This window comes from Cervus canadensis, chromosome 20, assembly GCF_019320065.1.
Source record: "Cervus canadensis isolate Bull #8, Minnesota chromosome 20, ASM1932006v1, whole genome shotgun sequence".
Taxonomy (NCBI): Eukaryota; Metazoa; Chordata; class Mammalia; order Artiodactyla; family Cervidae; genus Cervus; species Cervus canadensis.
This window is the reverse complement of record NC_057405.1, coordinates 1,357,777-1,384,281: the sequence shown is the minus strand read 5'-3', so window position 1 is coordinate 1,384,281 and position 26,505 is coordinate 1,357,777. Positions and strand designations below refer to the sequence as shown.

Here is a 26,505-nt window from a genome sequence, read left to right as displayed (position 1 = left end):
AATGAGAGGAGGAAGCGGACCTGGCCTCCATTCCCGGCTTACCCGCGTCCACAGCGGCGAGGGCTGCAGACCTCGCCGTCTGCATCTCTCGGTGTCGGGGACCGCGCAGTCCCGAGTTCGGGGAAGGAGAGGGGAGGGGGGGTTTCCATCCTGACCACAACTCCCTTCCCCCAGCCGGGAGCAGCCGACAACAACCGCCACAACGGCAGCCACACAAAGGCGCCTTCCTGGTGCTCGCCGCTCCCGCCCGGGCGGCGGCGCCGACGATGCCAAGGCAGCGCCGACCACCGCTCGGCCGCCAGGCGCTCGCTCGCCCTCGTCCCCCTCCAGCAGCGGGAAAGGGGGAGGGGACCCTCGGCGCCCTCACCTGGCACAGCTGCTGACAGTACTCCGCGGCCGCCTCCACGGCCGGCACCCGGCTTTCCCGCAGCCGCCGCTCCAGCTCCTGGAGCCGCTCGCCCAGGCGCTGCAGCTCCGCGGCGCAGCCGCCTCCGCCGCGACTCAACCTCTCCTGCTCGGCCTCCTCGTCCGCCATCTTCACACCCCGCTCCGTCGCGTACGCACCTGGGTCACGTGATAACACAATGCCACGTTCGGCGGGGTCACGTGCCGGGCGCGCTCGCACGCCGCCGAGCACGTACAAAGGGCCCGGCGGGGAGGACGGGGGCGGGCAGGGTGGCGCGAGGCCGCCGGAGGGAGGTGAGGGGAAGGGGAAAGCAGGAGGGCGGGGTTGGGCGGTGCGGAAAACCGCGGCTTACTTACCGCGAGCGGGAAGTGGGCAGCAGCGGACGACAGGGGCGGGCCGGCGGAGGCCTGTTCTCGGTCACGTGGGCGCCGCGACGCGGGGAAAAGCCTAGGGAGGGGCTGCCCTTTCGAGCGTCCGGATCCCGGCGTGGCTCTCCCCAGTCCCCGAAGTCTGCTGCGGACACATGTCCCAGCTCCCCAAGAGGACGGGTGAGGGGGCGCTCTGGGTGGGGTGGGGTAAGGGCTGCATTTGCGATTGGCCCGAAGGCAGGCCAGAGGCAGGGGAACTGGGAGCAGGTAAAACCTACCCATGGACCACAAGCCCGAGAGCCAAAGCGAGACGCTGGACTGTCAAAATTGTCCCCAACTTCTCACCGGGATGGGGAGGAGAGATCTCCTCCCACTGCCTGAGGTACCAGATCTCGTCCCACTCTCCTCTGCAGCCCCAAGAACGCCTCTCCCTTGGAAATACAATCTCTAGGGGGTGGAGGCAACAAAGAAAAATAACAATTGGATCACAGCAGAATGAGGTCCAGTCAGTCCTCAGTCTGGAGAACGGAGCAAACCCATGAAAAGCGGAGCTTAAAAGATTTCATACTGTGAAATTGTGGACGTTGAAACCAGGTGATTTGAAACCACGAAGACATTTCTGGAATAAATGATAGCCAACTAATCTGTTCCACCGCGATTTAAGACTCTCCTACACACTACAGAAATCACCAACACTGAAACACGTTGTATATGAAAGCTCTTGGAAGTAGGTCAAGACCAAAAAAAGACAGCAATAAGGACTTCACTAAAAATCCCAACGGAGGTAAAATTGTAAAACAAAACAATAAGGTTATCTAGAGTTATAAGTTTAACAGCATTTTTTCCTGGCGCTGTAAATAGAGATGGTCTTCTGAACCATATTTTATTTACAACCTGAAAAGAATGGATACTTGGCACTTGAACAAAATAGAAGTAGAAAAAAATTCAAGTGCGTAAGTAAAGTTCAGACTAAAATATTTTTTTAAGTAGTCTAAAATTAGACAAAAGGCTTATCTTCCTTACAACTGGTCTACAGAAATTCAGGAACAATGATAGTGATGAGGTATCTAGAGATTTCTAGTATTAGTAGGAAACATTCTAGACAGTTTGTTGTCCAGAATGAATGTTTTGTAATGCATCAGTGATGGCAGTGTTTGACAGTGGGCACAAAATTAACCCTTTATGAAAACAATTATCAGCTAAATAATAATACAGCATGGGTGTGCTGATATTACCTATTAACAACACAGGTTCTTCAAATATTTACGAAGAGAAGAGTCTGTGGAGTACACTCAAAGACTAAGGAACAAAGATACAAACGTGTCATTGAGAGCTAAAAACCAAAAATTAAGGTAGCTAATGGATATTAGTATTTGTAGCTCATGTTCCCAAGTGGGGTATTTTAGGTATCTAAGCCAGATTTCTCCAATGTATGTTATCGTCAGATGCCAGTGAAAATATAAAAAATGAGAAATATGAGATTAGCCACCAGTAAATCCAAAACATCTAAGGTATCAAAGGCCAGCAAGGCATATTTTCAAGTATAATGCCTTACACCACACCTAATATATAAAAAGAAAGAAAAAAAAGGAGAAAAGAAAGCAAAATATATCCAAAAGAGATGTATCCACTTATTGGCTTAAAAGCCCGGAGAATGTCGATCATTTCCACTTCCTGCTCTTGTAAGCCCTAAAACCAAAAAGATTTGATTAACAAATTGATTTTAAGCATTATCACTGTCTTGCAAATGTGCCTCAGCTTGGACTACTAAGTCGTTCACTTTTATTTGGTATCTTTCCTCCCCACCGCCCCGTTCCTACATTCCTGCTTTAGAATCTATGGGAAATGCAAGGATTGGAGTGAGGGGTGTAATCACTTAACAATCATTTATTGATACTTCTGCGCAGGGGAAAATCAAAGGTGAATAGAAACTGTCCCTGCCTTGAGGCAGCGTACAGTTTTGAGGAAGAGTGACCTGCAGTGGCAGCCCCTCTGACAAGTGCTCTGTTATGAAAATGAACGTAGATTCAATTTGGAACGCCAAAGGTGCTAGCTAGACATGTCCATCGAATCTCTACAGAAGTGCAGGTTTTTTAATTAAACGAGGACTGGAAATTCTATGCTTTGACAAGTCGATCTTCTCGCAGGAATTTCATTATATATTTAAAAAGGTGTATCTACAAGTACACAATGTATTATTGCGCTTAAGTCTATTTGGTCTTATATTAATAATAACATACCTGTCAGGTCATGGGAATCATTGCACACGCGCGCACACACCCCTACTTACTGAGACGTTGCTGGGGGGGAATTCAGAGGCCTGTCCACGCAGAAAACAAGCATAAGCCCTGGGCCCAAGAGACTCAGCGTCTCTGGGGACCTCAGTGTCTGCGTCGCGAATGCCCCGTACCCATATAGGACACAGCGCGACTGCTATGGATGTGATATAATCATGTGGACCTTCACTCCCGAGAGACTCGATTTCAGAGTAAATTTGGGAGACAGAAAAAGCCCTCCACTCCACCCCTGCGATCAGCAAAGCTGGGGAGACTCTTAGGGGACAGAGATCACTGCATCCAGGCCGCGCCTGCCAGCCTGCTTCATGAGTTTCCCAGGCTGCGTGAGCCCCCACCTCGCCAGTGCACATTTTCCCCCTAAAATTCTTGAAATAGCAGATCCTGGGAGCCGGAAGGGCGCGGGGCTGTGCCTGCTAACAGAGCCAGAAGGCCGCGCCCGGGCTGCGGCGGGCGCGGCGGATGGCTCAGGGCTGAGGCCCCCAGGGCGCAGAGCAACCCCGGCTCGCTGGGAGAGCCCGCGGGCCGCAGAGGGCGGAGGGCGCGCCGCCTTGCCGCCGCCCTTTCTCCCTGCCCCGGCTTTCTCCTGCGGCGACTGGGAAGGTGCCTGGGGCTGGAACCGGGCTGAGGTTGCCTCCGATCCGCTCGGCTAGCCGTGTCCTCGGGTCCGCACTCGGGCGGGGCTGGGCTCCCGGGGCGCGGCCGGGCGCTCGCTGCCCGGAGGCCGGCGCTTAGCAGCCGCAGCCCTGACATCTGGCGGCGCGGCTCTTCCACCCAGCCCTGCGGATCGAGGCCGCGGAACCACTGTGGATCCTGGCTCAGGAGTCGCGGCCGCCCGGGACCTCCAGGCCGAGGGATTCTGGAGCCTCTCAAGGGAGCGGCGGGGATGCTAGAGTCTGTCGTGCGGAGGCCCCGACGCGGGCACGGCTACTGGGTCTCCGGCGGGCTCTACCTGCTCTTCTCCGAGGGGCTGGGCCGCCAGGCCTCAGACAAGCCGCCTTCTGAATCTCTGAGGTGAGGGCCGAGTCTGTCTGGGGATCGGTCCGGTAGGAAGTATCCCCCTGCTCCCCACCCCACGCCGCCCGGAGTCTGGGAATCACTCATTGTCTGCAGACACAAAGAAGGGGCCTGGGTTGGAGGTCTGCTGGAATTGGTTAAAAACACAGCACACTTTGCCGAGGAAAACATCTTCCGTGAGACAGCAGAGAATGGGGTCCGCAGTTGAGAACAAGAGACAGGTGATGTGCCAGATACTGAACGGATGCCAAAGGCACCGCAACCGCCGGGCCGCGTTTAAAAGGATGGCTTGAATTCTTTCCAGAAAGAAGATAGCATATATATTTAAATGAAAGTGAAAAAGTGAAAGTGGTAGTTGCTCAGTCCTGTCAGACTCTTTGCGACCCCATGAACTGTAACCCACCAGGCTCCTCTGTCCATGGGATTCTCCAGGCAAGAATGCTGGAGTGGGTAGCCATTCCCTCTCCAGGGGATATATTTATATGAAAAAGTAGTTAAATGAAGAGGGATATTTGTATTGCCTATTTGGATTTGTCTTTCTTTCCCTGAGGAAAAGCCAAGTGCGGGTGAGAAAAGACTAATAGCATTCTAAGGAAAAATACTTTTAATAGAGTGTCAATTATTCAAACATATTAACCTAGGTGAAAAGAATTGCAAAATAAAGCAAAATAAAATCTTGAAATCATAAATGTGGCCTATGCTGTCTCAGGGAATGCTTGTGTTGATTCACAGCATCTGTCTGGAGAAGAAATATAGAAACTGCCTTTAGAAAGGCAATATAAAAAGTGCCTTTTTCTTATTTCTAAGTATTAATCATTGCATTTCCTTTACCTCATTGGAAATCCATCAAACAATATCACTTTTGTGGTATCTGGATTTTTAAAAACAGGATTGTCAAAGTGTGATGAACTTGGAAACGCACAGGTTTCTTTTACTATTTTAAGACATCAACTTCTTAGGAGTTTTGCTGATTTCTGTGATTCATACAGGTATATTCTTCAATATAACAACAAAAACAATAATAATAGCATCAGTTTGGGTGTTCAGTATTCTGTTCATATACTGGACCAGATCAGTCCCACGAGATGCTGACCCTCTGTCACACCCTTACAAAAATGTTCATTTACTCTGATTCCTCTCTCCACACCCTCACTCTCTCGACCACACCCTCTGTAATCAGGGCTCCTTGGATCAGTCTTCCTTTCTCTTGGTAGTGGAGTGAAGTCTGGATGTATCTGTCATCAAAGTTGAACTGACTGATGTGTTCTGCTTTCCCTTAGCTCACATGACACCCCCCCCCCACTTTCCATACAGAAATAACCACCCTTCAAAACTCCTATCGCTTCAATCTATTATTTACTGCATTTTGATTTGAAATCCCTTATCTTGCCTTTTATTACAGTCCATGCTCGTGAGCCTATAAGCCCTTTGAGGGTAGAGATCGTGTCTTATATCCAGGCTCCCTTGTGTATTATTCCTTGACACATTTCAGGGTAAAAATGAGTAGTCAATAAATGTCCGTTGAACTAAATTCAATTCAATTTATTTTGGGCAGTCATAGATAATATATTTATACTTATCCTCATATTATCAAAAATATCCTAGACTTTACAGAGTGAGTAATGATCCTCTCTAAACACCGTGTGTGTGCTAAGTTGTTTCAGCTGTGTCCGGCTCTTTGCAGCCCTGTGGACTGTAGCCCACCAGGCTCCTCTGTCCATTCTCTAGGCAAGAATAGGATTATCTAGGCATTTAGATATGACCTAAACAAAATCCCTTATGATTATACAGAGGAAATGACAAATAGATTCAAGGGATTAGATCTGAGAGACAGAGTCCCTGAAGAACTTTGGATGGAGGTTCATGGCATTGTACCAGAGGCAGTGATCATGACCATTCCCGAGAAAAAGAAAGGCAAAAAGGCATAATGGTTGTCTGAGGAGGCCTTACAAATAGCTGAGAGAAGAGAAGTGAAAGGCAAAGGAGGAAAGGGAAGATTTACCCATCTGAATGCAGAGTTTCAAAGAATAGCAAGGAGAGATTAAAAAAAAAAAAAAAAAAAAAAAAGCCTTCCTCAGTGACCAGTGCAAAGAAATAGAGGAAAATAATAGAACAGGAAAGACTAGAGGTCTCTTCAAGAAAATTAGAAATACCAAGGGAACATTTCATGTAAAGATGGGCATAATTAAGGACGGAAATGGTAGGGACCTAACAGAAGCAGAAAATATTAAGAAGAGGTGGCAAGAATACACAGAACTATGCAAAAAAGATCTTCATGACCCAGATAACCACATTGTGATGGTGTGATCACTCACCTAGAGCCAGACATCCTGGAATGCGAAGTCAAGTGGACCTTAGGAAGCATCACTGTGAACAAAGCTAGTGGAGGTGACAGAATTCCAGTTGAGCTATGTCAAATCCTAAAAGATGATGCTGTGAAAGTGCTACACTCAATATGCCAGCAAACTGGCATACTGGAAAACTCAGCAGTGGCCACAGGACTGGAAAAGGTCAGTTTTCATTCCAACCCCAAAGAAAGGCAATGCCAAAGAATGTTTAAACTACCACACATTTGCACTCATCTCACACACTAGCTAAGTAATGCTCAAAATTCTCCAAGCCAGGCTTCAACAGTATATGAACTGTGAACTTCGAGATGTTCAAGCTGGCTTTAGAAATGGCAGCGGAACCAGACAGCAAATTGCCAACATCTGTTGGATCACTGAAAAAGCAAGAGAGTTCCAGAAAAACATATACCTCTGCTTTATTGACTATGCCAAAGCCTTTGACTGTGTGGATCACAACAAACTGTGGAAAATTCTTCAAGAGATGGGAATACCAGATCACCTGACCTGCCTCCTGAGAAATGTTTATGCAGGTCAAGAAGAAACAGTTAGAACTGGACATGGAACAAGACACTGGTTCTAAATAGGGAAAGGAGTACATCAAGGCTGTATATTGTCACCCTGTTTATTTAACTTATATGCAGAGAACATCATGAAAAATGCTGGGCTGAATGAGACATTAGCTGGAATCAAGATTGCCAGGAGAAATATCAATAATCTCAGATGTGGAGATGACACCACCCTTATGGCAGAAAGTGAAGAAGCGCTCTTTCCCTTCGGCAAGCCACTGAAGATCCTGGTGTTGCCACGGGCCACCACCCTGCCCGGTGTGACCCGTATTATAAGAACAAGCTGAACCCAAAGTCCTGCTTCTGCCGCGGTGTCCCTGATGCTAAGATCTGCATCTTCGACTTGGGGCGTAAGAAGGCCAAAGTGGATGAGTTCCCATTCTTTGGCCACATGGTGTCAGATGAGTATAGCAGCTCACCTCTGAAGCCCTGGCGGCTGCCCGTATTTGTGCCAACAAGTACTTGGTGAAAAGCTGTGGCAAAGATGGTTTTCACATCCGAGTGGGGCTCCACCCCTTCTGTGTCACCCGCATCAACAGGAATTTGTCTTGCGCTGGAGCTGATAGACTCCAGACAGGTATGCGAGGTGCCTTTGGAAAGCCCCAGGGCACAGTGGCCAGGGTCCACATTGGCCAGGTCATAATGTCCATCCTTACCAAGCTGCAGAACAAGGAGCATGTGATTGAAGCCCTCCGCCGGGCCAAGTTCAAGTTCCCTGGCCACCAGAAGATCCACATCTCCAAGAAGTGGGGATTTACCAAGTTCAATGTGGATGAATTTGAAAACACGGTGGCAGAAAAGCGACTCATTCCGGACGGCTGTGGTGTCAAATACATCCCTAATCGTGGTTCCCTGGACAAATGGTGGGCCCTGCACTCATGGCGCTGTCCCCTTCTTGATCATGCTCACCAATAACTGCTATTTCCTGTCAAAATCAAATCAAATAAAAAATAAAGTGAAGAAGAGCTAAAGAGTCTCTTGGTTAAAGAGGAGAGTGAAAAAGTTAGCTTAAAACTCAATATGCAGAAAACTAAGATCATGGCATCCAGTCCCATCACTTCATGTCAAATAGATGGGGAAACAGTGAGAGACTTTATTTGGGGGGGCTCCAAAATCACTGCAGATGGTGACTGCATCCATGAAATTAAAAGACACTTGCTCCTTGGAAGGAAAGTTATGACCAACCTAGACAGTATATTAAAAAGCAGAGACATTACTTTACCAACAAAGGTCCATCTAGTCAAAGCTATGGTTTTTCCAGTAGTCATGTATGGATGTGAGCGTTGGACTATAAAGAAAGCTGAGCACTGAAGAAATGATGCTTTTGAACTGCGGTGTTGGAGAAGATTCTTGAGAGTCCCTTGGACTACAAGGAGATCCAACCAGTCCATCCTGAAGGAGATCAGTCCTGGGTGTTCATTGGAAGGACTGATGCTGAAACTGAAGCTCCAATACTTTGGCCACCTGATGCGAAGTACTGACTCATTTGAAAAGACCCTGATGCTAGGAAAGACTGAAGGCAGGAGGAGAAGGGGATGGTAGAGGATGAGATGGTTGGATGGCATCACCAACTCGATGGATATGAGTTTGAGCAAGCTCCGGGTGTTGGTGAAGGACAGGGCGGCCTGGTGTGCCGCAGTCCATGGAGTCACAGCGTCGGACATGACAGAGCGACTGAACTGAACTGAACTGAGGTAAGAAGAATGGAGCGGGTTGCCATGCTCTTCTCCAGATGGTAAAGAATCTGCCTGCAATGCGGAAGACCTCGGTTTGATCACTGGGTTGGGAAGATCTCCTCGAAGAGGGTACGGCAACCCATTCCAGTATACTTGCCTGGAGAATCCCAATGGACAGAGGAGCCTGGCGGGCTACAGTCCATGGGGTCGCAAAGAGTCAGGCACAACTGACCGACTCAGCACAGCACACCTCCAGGAACCTATTTACAGCCGCCTTTCAAATATTTGGGGGAGTCTGCGTTAATCAACCAAATTATCTGTAATCAACCGTTATGGCAAGCAGAATCAAAAGATGGCAAGATAATTGTTCAGTTGTTACACTGTATCAGATAAACTGCAAGAACGCAGGCTCTAGCGTTCTCTTTCACAAACAAACTGTGCTTTAGATCTAATTTAATTTTGTCTTTGCTCTCACATTTTGTTACAATATTGTTTTTTCTTTTATTGTCTGCTCAAGAGAGTCTAAATTTCCAGTCCAATTGTTTTTTTTTTTAACATAATCAAATCTTTTCTCAATTTTTTCACCATGAGATTACTCACTGTCATTTAGTGCAATGCTTAATATGAGACCTTACCACCTTCCTAGAATTCTAAAGAGAAAAATAAATGTAAGAAGATTACCTCTGACTCCAGATAAGGTTTATTCTTCAGTGTCTGAATTATGTTACAGGAGAACCTCTAAAACTTTAGTGTGCATCAATTCACTTGAAAATTTTGACTTAAATGCAAATTCTCAGGCCACACCTCTAGAAAGTCTGGTTAAGTAGACTGAAGTTGGGCTCTAGAAATCTGCATTTCTAACCATCACTTTGGGATCCTTCAAATAATATGGTTCCAGACCTAGAGTTACCGAATTTCTACCTTCCTCTCCTTCCCTCTGACTCATGGCCATTGTATCTATTTTGTAGAAAAGAAAGAAAAAAAGGCTAAATAACCTCTTTCTTGCCCCACCCACCAGTGGGCACAAATCTGTTTTCAAAAAAGTTATAGCCAACTCCTCAAAATTTGCTCTAATCATCCTATTATTCAAAGCCTTTGTTTTGTGAATCATTTAACTCCTAAGCTCCTAGTTCAATGAGAAGCTTGTGGGAGGGGTGTTTTTAATAAGTATGCATTTTTGAACCTCTTCCTCATGCATCCCCAGAAAAACTCCTTGTTAAGGAGAAGAACATGATTACTTCTTAACAGCCCTATGAGAAGTGGTGTGAAGGGGTAGGAGAAGAGTTCAAAAATTTCCCTTTATTTATCAGTCTTATTAAAGTGCATCTTTTTATACATACAAGGGTAAGTGGACAGGGAAGAAAGACTTAAATTTGATTTGTAAATTCCAAATATCCATGGTTCTGAGACTTCCTATACTTGCTAATTAGGTGCCATTAGTTTTAAAATTATAAATATAATTTGTGTTTGCATAAAATTTTCAAACAGCAAATAAAGATATAAAATAAAAAATAAACATCTTCCTCCATTTCTGACCTCCAAAATCAAGTCCCACCCTGTTACTTGGCTCAGCAGTGGTTTACTTAGTCTTAAAATTTTATTTTCACTGGTGATCCAGTGGTTAGAACTCTGCACTCTCACTGCTAGGAACTGAGGTTCAATCTCTGGTTAGGGAACTAAGATCCTGCAAGCCATGCAGTGGCCAAAAAAAAAAAGAATTTTCTTCTGTATATATAAGCAATGTATGCTTATTACCACTCTTATTTTTTAACAAATCTATTCATGCCACTTAGTTGAATGGTTTTCCATTTTGCTTCTTTCTCTCAATAATTTATTTACAAGTTTTCCATATCGGCATTCCTTTTAATGGGCATATGATAGTCCATGGTATAAATGAAGGTAATTTAATTAATCATTTCTCTGATGGGCAATTAGGTTATTTTTTGTTTTTTTTAATAAAAATGCTGCAGAGACCTTCCTTGTGCATATATTTGATTATTTGAATAGGTAAATGAGTGGGATAAGTTCTCCAATGAAGAATTGTTAAATGAAAATAATTTGTGATTTTAATTTACTCAGATGTTGCTAAATTGTGCTTCCAAAAGGTTGGACCAGCTACAGTCCCATCAACACTTTAGAAAGGTGTTGAAAAGAACCCATTTTCAAGGAATCCTTCGTAGAACTATGTTTTGTCAAGCCTTTAAAACAATCTCATCATTTAAAAATAGCACCATACTTTGATGAGCATTTCTTAAATGTTGGGTCAAATCGAGCAGCCTTTTTTAAGCTGAAGTAGAGTCGATTGACAGTGTTGTGCTAGTTTCGGTTGTGCAGCACAGGCATTCCGTATTTTTTCAAATTATATTCCATTATAGGCTGTCACAGGGTTTGGGGCCTACTTCCCTGTGTTATACGGTAAATCCTTGTTACCTGCTTGTTCTACTCATGGTGGTTTGCATATGTTAATGTTGTGCCTCTCAGCTGTCCTCCCCACCTTTGGGGACCAGTAGTCTGTGAGTCTGTTTCTGGTTTGTATACACATTCATTTATATTATTTTTTAGATTCCACATATAAGAGATAGCCTACAGTATTTATCTTTCTCTGTCTGACTTACTTTACTGAGTATAATCATCTCTAGGCCCATCCATGTTGCTGCAAATGGCAACATTTCATTCTTTTTATGGCTGAGTAACATTCCGTTGTGTGTGTGCCTGTGTGTATGTGTGTGTGTTCACACCACATCTTAAGCCAGTCATCTGTTAATGAGCATTTGTGTGTGTGCGCCTGTGTGTGTGTGCGTTCACACCACATCTCAAGCCAGTCATCTGTTAATCAGCGTTTGTGTGTGTGTGCCTGTGTGTGTGTGCGTTCACACCACATCTCAAGCCAGTCATCTGTTAATCAGCCTTTGTGTGTGTGCGCCTGTGTGTGTGTGCGTTCACACCACATCTTAAGCCAGTCATCTGTTAATCAGCCTTTGTGTGTGTGCGCCTGTGTGTGTGTGCGTTCACACCACGTCTTAAGCCAGTCATCTGTTAATCAGCCTTTGTGTGTGTGCGCCTGTGTGTGTGTGCATTCACACCACGTCTTAAGCCAGTCATCTGTTAATCAGCGTTTGTGTGTGTGCGCCTGTGTGTATGTGTGTGTGTTCACACCACATCTTAAGCCAGTCATCTGTTAATGAGCATTTGTGTATGTGTGCGTTCACACCACGTCTTAAGCCAGTCATCAGTTAATCAGCATTTGTGTGTGTGTGCCTGTGTGTGTGTGTGTGTGTGTGTGTATTCACACCACATCTTAAGCCAGTCATCTGTTAATCAGCGTTTGGGTTACTGTGTCTTGGCTATGGTAGACAGTGCTGCTATGAACATAGGGATACGTGTATCTTTTCAAATTAGAGTTTTCTCCTTTTCAAGATGTATACGCAGGAATGGAATTGTTGGATCATATGATAGTTGTACTTTGAGTTTTTTGCAGGAAGTTCCATTGTTTTCCATAGTGGCTGTACCAATTTACATCCCCACCAAAGTGTGGGAGGGTTCCCTTTTCCCAACACCTTCTCCAGTACGTTGTTTGTGGACTTTTTGAAGATGACTGTTCTGACAAGTGTGAGGTGATACCTCACTGTGGTTTTGATTTGCCTTCTCTGATAATTAGTGACACTGAGCCTCTTTTCGTGTGGCCTTCACTTTTGGGCAAAAATTTCCATTGCATTATGAGGTCTTAGAGCTCCCATTCAAGTCTATATCTTTCTCTGTAGACTAAGTACATTATAAATTTAACGTCACTCTTAATATTGGTATTGCTTTTAGCAAACTCACAATAGAAAATTTCGGACCTTCTACAAACATTTAATGAAAGGGTCTATGGATGTCACACTTTGTAAGGATGATGAGAAAATGTAAAGATAAGAAGACATTATTCATACCCTAATGATCTTATTTTCTGGGATATTAACTGGCTTTGGAACATCTTACCCTGAATAGATTTGCTCTGAGAGCTGCCTGGCATACACAGGGGGGCCCTGGCCCCTCGGACTGTTTGAGGCGGTCTGCCCTGATGCTGAACCTGATTGGATTGTAATGACTCTTTGACCCAGAAATTCGCAGTTGGAATGCAGAGTCATTTGATATGTGTGTGAAGCTGAGTGGATGGAGATAGTGAGGCATACACCTGTGAGGTGAGTTGCTGCAGTAGAAGAAGAGGCAAAGAAAGCCAACTCGCTGGGCAGGAAATGAAGCCGATGTGTAGAAAGAAGCGGAGCCTGCGGGGTCCCGAAAAGCCAGTGACCGAGCGGGTGCTTTCCGTGAGGCCTGACATCCTTGTGGTCCCTGACTGACTCCCATGGGTGAGTTAATAATATCCCTTTTTACTTAATTTCACAGTTGTAATTAACAGAATGTTGACTCAGATGGGGAAATGAAATAAACAGCCGCGAGACAAAGGAGAAACTAAGAAACACGTTAGGTAAGTGACATGTGTAGAGAACAGCTTGGCACGTACGACCGAAGGTCCGGCAGGTGGGATCCAGCGCTGGAAGGGTAGATTAGAGCTGTGACTATCACAGCACCGCTCACAGTACTGTGTCTGGCCACACCTCGCGGCTTGCGGAATCTTACTCCTCTGACCAGGGATCCAACCTCCGCCGGCAGCGACAGCATACAGTCCTAACCACTGGACTGCCAGCCTGTTGACCGTTTTGAGCAGCACAGTGACGTGATAACGATAACTTACCATCTACTGAGTGCTGTTCGTAATAAAATGCCAGGCAAGCATTCCTGCAGTGAGTTTCCATTTTCTTCTCCGGGGGATCTTCCCGATCCAGGGATCAAATCTCTGTCTGTGGCATCTTTTGCATTGTTAGGTGGATTCTTTATCACTGCACCACCTGGGAAGGCCAAAAATGCCAGGGAAAATCATCTTATGTGCATATGTTCATGTAATTGCAACTATAATGACAGCTTATAGAAATTATCATTATCCACAATACAAATAAGAACTAGTGAATTGAAGGTAAAGTGGCTTAACTAATCCTCCACCCTTAGCTTACTCCAGATTTGGGGGCTCAAATCTGATGTTGTTGTTTAGTCGCTAAGTCTTGTCTGACCCTTTTGCGACCCCTTGGACTGTAGCCTGCCAAGCTTCTCTGTCCATGGGAATTTCCCAGGCAAGAATACTGGAGCAGGTTGCCACTGACCTCCAGGAGATCTTCCTGACCCAGGGATCGAACCCACGTCTTCCACGCGTCTCCTGCATTGTATCAGATTCTTTACCATTGAGCCACCTTGCATTGCCTTAAAATCGGAGTTGTCCTTTACAAGAGGAACTCTAGCTGGAAATCCTCAGGACCAAATAGAAGAGACAGAAGGCAAAGAGGCTAATTAAGAAACTTTTTCCTGGGAGAGGTTTATAAGAGCTGCTGGGACACGACATTGGGAAGGGAGAAGAGAAGTGATGGAAAGATTTCGTAGGCAAGTCTGAACAGCTGTGGGACAGACAGGAGAGGGGAAGCAAAAGGTCAAAGCTGAACTCAAGGTTTGGAAGCCAAAACTTGGAAGGGCAGTAATACCCTGAACAGAAATAAGAAAGCAAGAGAAAGCTTAACCTGGGTGAGAGCAAGTGCGGGAGGGGATCTTGATGGGTTCATTTTGGGATGGAGATGCCAGCACAACACCTAGGTGATGCTGTCTATCAGGCAGGTGGATGCGTGAGGGGAAAAGTTCAGTTTGGAGATATTGATTTGGGAGTCAGGTTTATAAAAATTAAAATAAAAATCAAAGCCGTGAAAATGGATGGGATGGCCAAAGTAGAGGATACAATGAGAAGGCTGATGGCCAAAACTTAAAAAATATTTAGTGGCCTGAAAGGGGTTTCTAAAGAGATCAAAGATCCAATATAATAGAAGCATGTTGAGTCACTGGAAGCAAAACAAAACAAACAAAAAAATAGTAATCACTCAACATCAGAGCAACTAAGACACAAGTTCAGATTTTAAGGATCTGAGAAGATATGCCCCCCTCCCCAGATAGAAACTTAACAGTGGCAAGTGTATCAAAGGAAGTTACTTTCCAAAATAATTGTACCAAAAAATGGCTTTATGAGTTCAGAGGCGGAAATGGAGGGCTCAGGCTTCAATTCATGAAGATCATCACTACAGATACTCTGGACATCCTGCATGACGCCTGCAGGGCACACGGATGCAGTCATCTTTAACACAGTGGGGACTTTACGTGTACTGTGCTTTAAAGGGAAAGTGTTTGGACCAACGGAAAATTCTTAGTGCACAAACTTTATACAGGATAGTAATGGAGATCGGTTACCCTTTTAAAAGTAACCTTTTGAGTCCCATATATATATATATATATATACATATGTATAGCTCGAGTAAACGAAAAATACAAAATACTCCAACATCTTGTTTGTCCTAAAGCTAGTTTTGATAGTTATAGACCTACGACCTCAAATAAACATGTACACAGTAGTTTCTAATTATTCTGTGAGGAGCGATACGTAGCGATCACTTGGAAGTTAAAACCTGATGTTTTGACTTTAATCTTGAAAGTTGATGTGAAGCACATTCGATTCATTTTTTCATTCCTGCTTTTACTCGTTTGACAGGAAACCCAAGCACAGAGAACACGTAAGCTTCTCCCGGTTTCTCTTTTCGGCTTCACTCCCCTGCTGGTTGTGCCAGTCAGCACTCGGTAAAAAAGGATTCTTACTTTCTAAATGATGCACCAAAGCCGAGACAGTTGAGTGCTTCTAAGTGTTCGGTTTCTCTCTATACTTGAAATAGGGCAGCACTAGAGGAAGGAGCTCCTACAGTGGAATGAAAGTAACAGCAAGACTTGGGCTTCCTGAAGCTAAGTTAAAACAAGTTGCCTCCTTGGTTCACTGAGTATTTTATATAAAATAAGTAATTCTTACTAGAAATCAAGCCATTTGCGACCTGTCACTAATACAAAACAGAAATAATGTACCAGAAAGCCATTCTATCAGCAGAAATATCAAATGAGAAAGAAACATTAGCTCACTCTTAATATTCCTTTACTGATGTAAGAGAATAAGTTTTCCCCTTAAGGGAATATTTTAACATCTAAGTTAATAAACAATTTCAAACATGGTATATTCATGAAGTTTTTTACTAATATTACACAGCATAATAATTGCTTACAATTGAGTCTCATTTAATTGAATAAACAAAATAAGAAATGAAAGAGCAGAAATAAAAACCAATACTACAAAATATAAAAAATCATAAGAGGAACAGTTATATGCCAATAAATTTGACAGCCTATAGGAAATGGGCAAATTTCTAGAAAGATGCAGCTTGCCAAGACTGAGTCAAGAAGAAACAGACAATAATATCACTTCCATGTGGAATCTATTTTTTTAAAATGATACAAAGGAAATCATTAAAAAACAGAAACAGACTCACAGATTTTGAAAACAACCTTATAGTTACCAAAGGGGACGTGGGGGAGAAGGATAAATTAGGAGCTTGGAATTAACGTACATACACTACATAAAACAAATAATCAACAAGGACCTGCCATATAGCACAGGAAACTCTGCTCAATATTCTGTAATAACCTAAGTGGGAAAAGAGACTGAAAAGGAATCAATACATTTATACATATAACTGAATCATGCTGCTTATAGCTGAAACTAACATGACATTGTAAATCAACTCTACTCAAATTTTTTTAAAAAGAAGAAGAAACAGACAAATTGAACACAGCAATTGCTAGAAGTGAAACAAAATCTATAATTTTAAAAAATCATCACACACAAAACTCTAAGAGTAGATGGCTTCATTGTGGAATTCTACCAAATATATAAAGAAGAACTTATACTATACTTCTCAAACTATTCCAAAAAATTGAAGATAATAATAGTAAACAATAAATGCTGGAGAGGGTGTGGAGAAAAGGGACCCTCCTACACTGTTGGTGGGACTGTAAATTGGTGTAGCCACAATGGAGAACATACTTTTCATGTATGTATGGAAACTCCATACATATATATTGAGCTTCCCCTGTGGCTCAGCTGGTAAAGAACCCGCCTGCAATGTGGGAGACCTGGGTTCGATTCCTGGGTTGGGAAGATCCCGTGGAGAAGGGAATGGCTATCCACTCCAGCATTCTGGCCTAGATATTCCATGGACTGCATAGTCCATGGGGTCGGACATGATTGAGCAACTTGCGCTTCCCATACATACATATCATATGTGTATAGCTATATCTATCCATATACACATAGACATGTATAGGGAACACTACTCAGCCATAAGAAAGACTTTGCAGCAACATGGAAGGACCTAGAGATTAACATGCTAAGTGAAGTGTCAGAAACAAATATCACATGATATCACATAAATGTGGAGTCTGAAAAAATTATACAAATGAATATGGATAATTCATTTCAGTCGCTCAGTCATGTCTGACTCTTTGCGACCCCATGGACTGCAGTACGCCAGGCTTCCCTGTCCATCACCAACTCCCAGAGCTTGTTCAAACGCATGTCCATGGAGTCAGTGATACCACCTAACCATCTCATCCTCTGTCGTCCCTTTCTCCTCCCACCTTCAATTATTCCCAGCATCAGGGTCTTTTCAAATGAGTCAGTTCTTCAAATCAGGTGGCCAACGTATTGGAGTTTCAGCTTCAACATCAGTCCTTCCAATGAACACCCAGGACTGATCTCCTTTAGGATGGACTGGTTGGATCTCCTTGCAGTCCAAGGGACTCTCAAGAGTTTTCTCCAAGACCACAGTTCAAAAGCATCAGTTCTTCGGCACTCAGCTTTCCAACTCTCTTATCCATACACGGCTACTGGAAAACCCATAGCTTTGACTAGACGGACCTTTGTTGGTAAAGTAATGTCTCTGCTTTTTAATATGCTGTCTAGGTTGGTCATAACATATGGAGGTCAGAATGATCCACGTGAGAAAGACTTGATTAGCCGTTGCTGGCTTTGAAGATGAAAGGGAGCAACAGCCTCTAGAAACTGGAAAAGGCAAGGAAGTGGATTCTCTTCTAGAGCCTCTAGAAGGAATGTAGCCCTGCCAAAACCTTGACCTTAACAGTGAGACTCCTTTAGGACTTCTGACCTCCTGAACTGTGAGTTAACAAATCTGTATTGTTCTAAGCTACTTAGTCTGCGGTCATTTATTACAGTCGTCACAGGAAACCAACACAAGTGCTAATGTCCTAAAAGATGGAAGATAGTCTTTAAACTGGTTAATTTTAGTACAGAATCAACAACTTGAAACTTGTAAAACAGAGATACCTAAGACAAAATGGGCTTCCCATGTGGCTCAGTGGTGAAAGAATTCACCTACCAACGCAGGAGTTGCAGGAGATCCCTGTCCAACCCTTGGGTCTGGAAGATCCCCTGGAGAAGGAAATGGCAACCCACTCCAGTATTCTTGCCTGGAAAACCCCATGGAGAGAGGAGCCTGGAAATGTTAGAAAACATAACAATGATTTGGCTTAGAAAACAATTTATCAAAACCAATTGCTAAGTGTTACTGCTGGTTGTAAAGGATGTTAATACCAGATTCTTGATGCAGAGGATGTTTTCACATTGTTCAGCAGCATTACACTCAGAAGCCAAATACGCCTTTCAATCAGAGTATTTGTACTTTGTTTCCGTTTACTAAAATAAAGCTTACTAAAAGGAGGCATATGCCCAGTAGAGTGTGTTGAATTCAATCAACACAGCTGGATTTGGAATTTTAATTTCACTAGCAGTATGAGAAGGTTCACCTGTAACCAGCTCTCTGGGGAAGATTGTCTTCCTGTGTAATCTGATTTCCATAGTTACATAGAATGAGAACCCGGCTCCTTGAAAACAAGGTATTGATCTGCTAAGAATTTACCTTATTCTTATTCATAAAGCTGTTTTCAGTTGCAAGCATTTAAGGCTCTGAAAAATCACCCTATTCTAAAGGAATATTAACTAAAGCTTGGAGTGACAGTTGTTGCCCTGATTTTTCTTCTCCTATTTGATAGATTACCATGCATTCAAGTTGTAACATATTCTGCAAAAGTAATACTAGCCTTTGAGAAGCTGAGAAGTCTCTGAACCGACCAGTTGTTCAGTCACTCAGTCGTGTCCAACTCTTTGCAACCCTGGGGACTGCAGCACGCCAGGCTTCCCTGTCCTTCACCATCTCCTGGAGTTTGTTCAAACTCAAGTCCATTGAGTTGGTGACGCCATCCATCCTCTATCATCCCTTTTCTCCTCTGCCTTCAATCTTTCCCAGCATCAGGGTCTTTTCTAATGAGTTCCTGAATTTTCATGATCTGAAAATATTCTTTTTTTTTATTCGAATATAGTTGCTTTACAATGTTGTGTTAGTTTCTGGAGTATAGTGAAGTGAGTCAGCTGCAGGGATACGTATTTCCCTTCCCTGGTGGACCTCCCTCCCACACCCCCTTCATCCCACCCTTCTAGGTCATCACAGAGCTCCACGCTGAGACTCTTGTGCCTTGTAGCAGGTTCCCGCTAACTGTCTATTTTACACTTGGGAGTATACAAATTTTTAATGGGCCTTATCCTCTTTTGGTTTGTTGGACATTTTCAACAAAATATCCCTGACTTTAATTTATAAATCAAATGGTGGGAGAAAAAGGAGTGACAGCCTTCTGAGAACATTTTTTGGGGGAATAGATTGATTACAGAAGGGTTTGTAGGCCCAGAGATTTTATGGTCAGTCTTACAAAATTCCCAGTTTCTTGCAGAGACTTATTTCTAATTACTAAACTTTATTCTCCACAAAGTGTTTACACCTTCACACCTTTCCTTTCCTTTCCTTTTCTTAACTATCAAGACATTCCCCAAGAAATTTCCTTTATAACCATATACATGCCGGTATAGACAACACAGCCATTTCAAACAATACTGAGCTCCATTTGGCGAGGATAATGTGTGAAAATAATGGCGGTGAGTTTCTTGAAGTGGAAGAATGTGCTCCTAGCACTGTTGATGCTCTGCTGTGTTAATATAAGTGAGAATTATTCTTTGGTAAACATTCAGCCATAAATTCTTCCTGGCAGGTGGGAAAAACCAGCAAGTGGGTTCCAGAACCCAAAGAAATACTGCAGGTTGGACTGTGATGGGCTGCAATAAAGGAAGAAGTAACCAAATGACGGAGGATTACACAAGGAGACCAGTGCATGAAAAGTTTGAGGTCCTGGCCTGATAGCTCATTTCTGTCATCTCTGCACCGTTACATCTGGAGTTGTCCGGTTTTCAGTTCCAGGACCTCTCATTGCTAGCTAGACTCTTCTCTGTAGGTCCATCTGTACCCGTATTTTCAGCTTTCCTTAGTATTAACTATGTGTTTTCCCTTCTACTCCTAATAATAATTAGTGCCACACTCTAATTCTAAAGTTCTGCCATCATTTTAATAATTTGATCTTTAAGTTTTTGGCTTGTCCCATCTTAGTTTCTTGGCTTAGGGGTAGACAGTATAATCAAACAACCAAAGTATATTTGATTAACAGTATAACCAAAATAACCAAATGTTATTTTAAGCAGCTTTTCCTCAAAAATATGAGTTTGGTTTTGCCTTCCTGGAAAGCACTCTATCTCCGATCTCCTTTTAAGTAAAGGTTTTCTATGTAAAAACTATATAAAGCCCAAGTAGTCTCAAAATACCCTCTCTACTGTATTACCAAAGCAGAATGAGAGTGGAAGAAAAGGTTCCAAATTTTCATGTTCCAGCTATGTGCAGTAAATTATTTTTTTCTGAATTACATTTCCTTAAATCTTTTGTCAATTATTATTGAGAATTGCATCATTTTCTCAGTAAAATAAACCAGAACCTGTAAAAGAGGTTTCACAAAATACAACAGCAAGGATGAAACCCAACTCAATTTTAATAAGTGCTGTGTTAGGTCCTTGGGGTTTTTGATTGATGATAAACCTATGTATAGTACTTGTTAAATGTTTATTGATTTCAGCCTCCTGGTAAAAATCATTGCCTAGTGGAAAAACAATAGCGGAGAAATAAAATGAAAAGCAATACAGTATTTATTTTTTAAAAGATTAATGGGAATACAATGAATGTAATAAATTCCTCTTGTAACATAGTTGAGTAGCAGAACTAAGAATGTAGAAAATATTGGGAGAAGAATGTAATATTAACCATTTCTTAATAAAAAGCTTTATAACACATATATCTTCAGCAGCTAAATTTATTTTCCTGTAGCTCTTTGTGTATAATTTTCAGTCATACAACCCTTTGCATTAATTTGCAATTAATTCAAAGTATTATGGTGATATAGAATTTAGCAAGAAAGTATTAACTTCCTCCTCTAAATCTCTCCTGAAATCAACACCTTGCAAATACATTCTTTGTTCGGGATGCACAGACTCCATTGTTCAGCACCAAGATAACAGCTTCACACACAGTTATTCTCTGACTTGATTAGGGCCAAAATGTCACCTTTGCTGAAAGCAAACCACTGCTTTTCACAGCAATCAAGTGATCAACATTGCACTTTACAGATATAAATTGTTAATGGATTTCTGTAGGAAAAAAAAAAAATGTCATTGATAGGGTAAGTTGTTGTGTAAGCCAAGAATTGGAGAAACCTGCAGGAATCTAGGACAAACATAATTTTATGATTCATTTAAAAATAATTATTTAAATTGATCACTAAATCCTGTTTCTCAAATGTGTTCTTTTTAATAAGTCCTCCAATATTTATTAAACTGCGTTTGGCACTGAATCAAATCGCCATAATCTGCACCAAATGAGGTTTTAAAACACTCAGTAGTTACGGATGGGACCCCCGTGTTCTTCTGTGTCCTTAACCCTTTCCCAGTTGTACTGTGGGATGGATGTTAGGCTGCCAATGTCCCCAGATGTCCCAGGGATAATGGAACCAGAGCAACAAGGCAGCAGTTTCCTTTTTTCTTTTTCTCTTTTGCGCCACCTAAGATCGTATTTCTCTGATCAGGGATCGAACTCAGGCCCTCAGCTGTGGAAGCACAGAATCCTAAACAGAATCGAGGAATTATTAAGGCAGCAACTTCTTGTTTTTGATCAATTGTTTCCTTGCTTTTAAATCTGAATCTCCAGGACCAAGTATAAGGCAGAGAGACTGGAAAGAATGCTTGATAAATGAGTTCCGCTCTGCGCTGACCTCCCTTCACTCCTGCCTGAGAGCTGTGAGTGAAACCACTGCCTGACGGCATCAGCCCTGAAGAGGTGTCCAGAAGCAGCTCAGTGCCCACAGCTTCCCGCTGCCCTGCTGGCTCCTTTTAAGGAGACAGATAATTAAGACTCCTGTGTGCTTGCGCTCCGTCACTACGTCGTGTTCTGCTGTTTGCGACTCCACGGACTGTAGCCTTCGCCAGGCTCCTTTAAGAGAGTCTCCAGGCAAGACTGCTGGAGCGGGTTGCCATTTCCTTCTCCAGGGGCTCTTCCCGCACCAGGGTTCGAACCCACGTCTCCTGCATTTGCCGGCGGATTCTTTACCACTGAGCTGCCGTGTGTGCGGGGTAAGTTGCCTCAGTTGTGTCCAACTCTTTGTGACCTGTGGACTGTAGCCCACCAGGCTCCTCTGTCCTTTGTCTAGGCAGGAATAGTGGTATGGGTTGCTGTGCTTCCCTCCAGAGGATCTTCCTGACCCAGGGATCGAACCCCGCGTTGCTCACGTCTCCCGCATTGGCAGGCAGGGTCTTCATCACTAGCACCACCTGGGAAGCCCCACCACCTGGGGCACCAGGGAAGCCCGATTAATAGGCTAGAAATATTTATATAGAATATCAAATATTTACTGAACGTTATATGTGATCATCTTAAAGAACTATTGAGGAAGTGATAGTGCAGCCCATACAATGCATGTTGTAAGAACCAGAAAAAGGAAGAATTCAGAACAGAATGAAATATGATTCATGGGGGAGAGAGGACTTGGGTGGAAGGCAAAGACATATCGATGTTGCTTTTGTCGCTAAGTCCTGTGCAACTCTTTTGTGACCCCACGGACTGTAGCCCGCCAGCCTCTTCTCTCCATGGAATTCCCCAGCAAGAATACTGGAGTCAGTTGCCATTTGCTTCTCCAGAGACATATTGGTTATTAGTAAAAGTTAAGCAAACACAGAATACAAAAATCAAGCAAGAAGGAACAGGTCTTCAAAAGGATAGTCTTTTATTTCTGGAATCACCTCTAAAGTAGACAATCACTATAACCTGGATACATGCAGAAACTGAAAAAGAATTAAGAGCTAATAATAAGTGACGACTCCTTTCCCCTTAACTGGCTCAATCCCATAATGGGCAAAGAAGTGCTCTTTATGAAGGCTCAGTTGTGGATGTAGATATACGAAGAAACTTCCCTTCAGCAGGCAAAATGGCCAGGGGAGAATGATTGCTCTTTTCTTTCTCTGGCTAGTCTTCAGGTGAAATTGTCCAAAAAAAATAAAACCACACCAAAAATTATTCTGAAATATAAATTTCCCTGTGCTGTGCTTAGTCACTCAGTTGTGTCCGACTCTCAGTGACCCCATGATCTGCAGCCCGCCAGGCTCCTCTGTCCGTGGGGGTCTCCAGGCAAGAGTACTGGAGTGGGTTGCCATGTCCTCCTCCAGGGGATCTTCCCAACACAAGAATTGAACCCAGGTCTCCTGCATTGAAGATGGATTCTTTATCATCTGCGCCACCAGAGAAGCCCAAGAATGCTGGAGTGTGTAGTCTATCCCTTCTCCAGGGGAACATCCCAACCCAGGAATTGAACCAGGGTTTCCTGCATTGCAGGTGGATTCTTTACCGTCTGAGCTAGCAGGGAAGCCCATAAATTCCCCCTCTAGAAACAAATAGGAGAGCAAATTGCTGCTAGTGTTAAGACCATGCACTACTGTTTGGGGAAATTTCCCAGATGCCATCTTGTGAAATCATGTGTGTCTGTGTGTTTGTGTGTGCGTGCATGAAGTTCACGATGAAGATCTTGCACTTAAACCTCTATTGCCACATCACCCCTTCCACATGCTTTTCCCACGGAGCTTAACCTCTGCATAACTATTCCATTATTTGCTCAGAAAAAACATTATGAAACTGTCATGGACTGAATTGTGTCCCCTCCCCCACCCCCAGAAATTAATACATTTAAGCCCTAACTTCTATTGTCATGGTATTCGGAGATAGAATCCTTGGGGGGTAATTAGGTTTTGTTATTGTTCAGTCGCTCAGTCAAGTCTGATTCTCTGAGCCCGTGGACTGCAGCACGCCAGGCGTCCCTGTCCTTCGCTATCTCCCCAAGTTTGCTCAATCTCATGTTGAGTCGGTGATGCCATCCAACCATCCCATTCTCTGTCATCTCCTGTCATCCCCTTCTCCTCTTGCCTTCTATCTTTCCCAGCATCAGGGTCTCTTCTCAGGTGGTCAAAGTACTGGAGCTTCAGTTTCAATATCAGTCCTTCCAGTGAACATTCAGAATTGACTTCCTTTAGGATTAGTTAGTTCAGTCGCTTAGTCGTGTCTGACTATTTGCGACCCTGTGGACTGCAGCATGCCAGGCATTCCTGTCCATCATCAACTCCCAGAGTTTACTCAAACTCATGTGGACTGAGTTGGTGATACCATCCAACCTTCTCATCCTCTGTCGTCCCTTTCTCCCCCTATGTTCATTCTTTCCCAGCATCAGGGTCTTTCCCATGAGTCGGTTCTTCAAATCAGGTGGCCAAAGTATTGGAGTTTTAGCTTCAACATCAGTCCTTCCAATGAATATTCAGAACTTATTTCCTTTAGGATAGTCTGGTTGGATCTCCTTGCAGTCCAAGGGACTTTCAGGAGTGCTCTCCAACCCCACAGTTCAAAAGCATCAATTCTTCCACACTCAGCTTTCTTTAGAGTCCAACTCTCATATCCATACATGACTACTGGAAAAAACATAGCTTTGATTAGACAGACCTTTGTTGGTAAAGTAATGTCTCTACTTTTTAATATGCTATCTAGGTTGGTCATAACTTTTCTTCCAAGGAGCAAGTGTCTTTTAATTTCACGGCTGCAGTCACCATCTGCAGTGATTTTGGAGCCCCCCCCCAAATAAAGTCTCTCACTGTTTCCCCATCTATTGTTCTCCCCATCTAAAGTCTCTCATTGTTTCCACATCTATTTGACATGAAGTGATGGGACCAGATGCCATGATCTTAGTTTTCTGAATGTTGAGTTTTAAGCCAACTTTCTCACTCTCCTCTTTCACTTTCATCAAGAGGCTCTTTTCTTTAGTTCTTCACTTTCTTCCATAAGGGTGGTGTCATCTGCATATCTGAGGTTATTGATATTTCTCCCTGCAATCTTGATTCCAGCTTGTGCTTCATCCAGTGTGACATTTTGCATGATGTACTTTGCATATAAGTTAAATAAGCAGGGTGACAATATACAGCCTTGATGTACTCCTTTCTTGATTTGAAATGAGTTTGTTGTTCCATGTCCAGTTCTAACTTTGCTCCTTGACCTGAACACAGATTTCTCAGGAGGCAGGTCAGATGATCTGGTATTCCCATCTCTTGAAGAATTTTCTTCAGTTTGTTGTGATCCACACAGTCAAAGGCTTTGGCATAGTCAATAAAGCAAAAGTAGATATTTTTCTGGAACTCTCTTGCTTTTTCAATGATCCAGCGGATGTTGGCAATTTGATCTCTGGTTCCTCTGCCTTTTCTAAATCTAGCTTGAACATCTGGAAGTTCAGGGTTCACATACTATTGAAGCCTGGCTTGGAGAATTTTGAGCATTACTTAGCTAGTGTGTGAGATGAGTGCAATTGTGTGGTAGTTTGAGCATTCTTTGGCATTGCCTTTCTTTGGGGTTGGAATGAAAACTGATCTTTTCCAGTCCTGTGGCCACTGCTAAGTTTTGCAAATTTGCTGGCATATTAAGCGTAGCACTTTCACAGCATCATCTGTTAGAATTTGAAATAGCTCATCTGGAATCCCATCACCTCCACTAGCTTTGTTCATAGTGATGCTTCCTAAGGTCACTTCACTTCGCATTCCAGGATGTCTGGCTCTAGATGAGTGATCATACCATCGTGATTATCTGGGTCGTGAAGATCTTTTTCTGTACAGTTCTTCTGTGTATTCTTGCCCCCTCTTCTTAATATTTTCTGTTTCTGTTAGGATTGACTGGTTTGATCTCCTTGCAGTCCAAGGGACTTTCAAAAGTCTTCTCCAGCACCACTGTTCAAAAGCATCAGTTCTTCAGTACTCAGCCTTCTTTATAGTTTCAGATGGGGTAATCAGGATGGGACCCTCAAGAAGGGGTTAGTGACCTTTAGGAAGAGAAGCCAGAGCTTGCGCTTTCTTTCTCTCCACCATGTTGGGATATAGTAAGAAGGTGACCATCTACAAACCAGGAATGGAATCCTCACCAGGATGCAACCGTGATAGCACCCTGATCTCAGACTTCCATCCTCAGAACTGAGAAAATAAATTCCTGCTGTGTGAGCCCCACAGTCTGTGGTATTTGTTCATGGCAGGTTCATGAGGACATTTTCTGAATGTCAAGTGGGATATTGACTTTTAGTCTACAGGAATGTATTATGGTGAACATAAACTGCAGCTTCTTACCTCTTATGTGTCATGATGTCAGGGCTGGAGCTGGGTCTGATCATAAAATGCCAGTGACAAAGAGACCCCAATTGTTACTTACTTGAGAGAGTATTGCTTGGAGAACAGAAGGACTCACAAATGACAGAGAAGCCCTTAATGTTACCTCAGGGGTTAAGGGTCTCACATCTTCCTCTGCTGGGCCATGCTTTTATAGTCTATACAGATCACCAGCTTGCTCTGCACGTCTTGTGGAAAGATCACCTT

General features: G+C 43.5%; 2 protein-coding genes and 1 pseudogene across 2 annotated transcripts in view; 2 read left to right on the top strand and 1 right to left on the bottom strand.

The window, feature by feature from the left end:
* Nucleotides 1–893, bottom strand: part of ZNF292 (zinc finger protein 292) — a 93,016-nt gene extending 92,123 nt beyond the window's left edge. The window contains exons 1-2 of the mRNA XM_043438920.1: nt 763–893; nt 368–564 (exon numbers count right to left, since the gene is read on the bottom strand). Coding sequence (XP_043294855.1) covers nt 368–535 — 168 coding nt within the window. The 5' untranslated portion in view covers nt 536–564; nt 763–893. The remainder of the gene's footprint in view (nt 1–367; nt 565–762) is intronic.
* A 3,061-nt stretch (nt 894–3,954) lies between these two features.
* The window catches only part of CGA (glycoprotein hormones, alpha polypeptide), a 69,704-nt gene continuing 47,153 nt past the window's right edge, over nt 3,955–26,505 (top strand). Inside the window, exon 1 of the mRNA XM_043438922.1 lies at nt 3,955–4,082. Within this exon, the coding sequence (XP_043294857.1) occupies nt 3,955–4,082 (128 nt within the window). The remainder of the gene's footprint in view (nt 4,083–26,505) is intronic.
* LOC122422826 lies at nt 4,277–7,914 on the top strand (annotated as a pseudogene).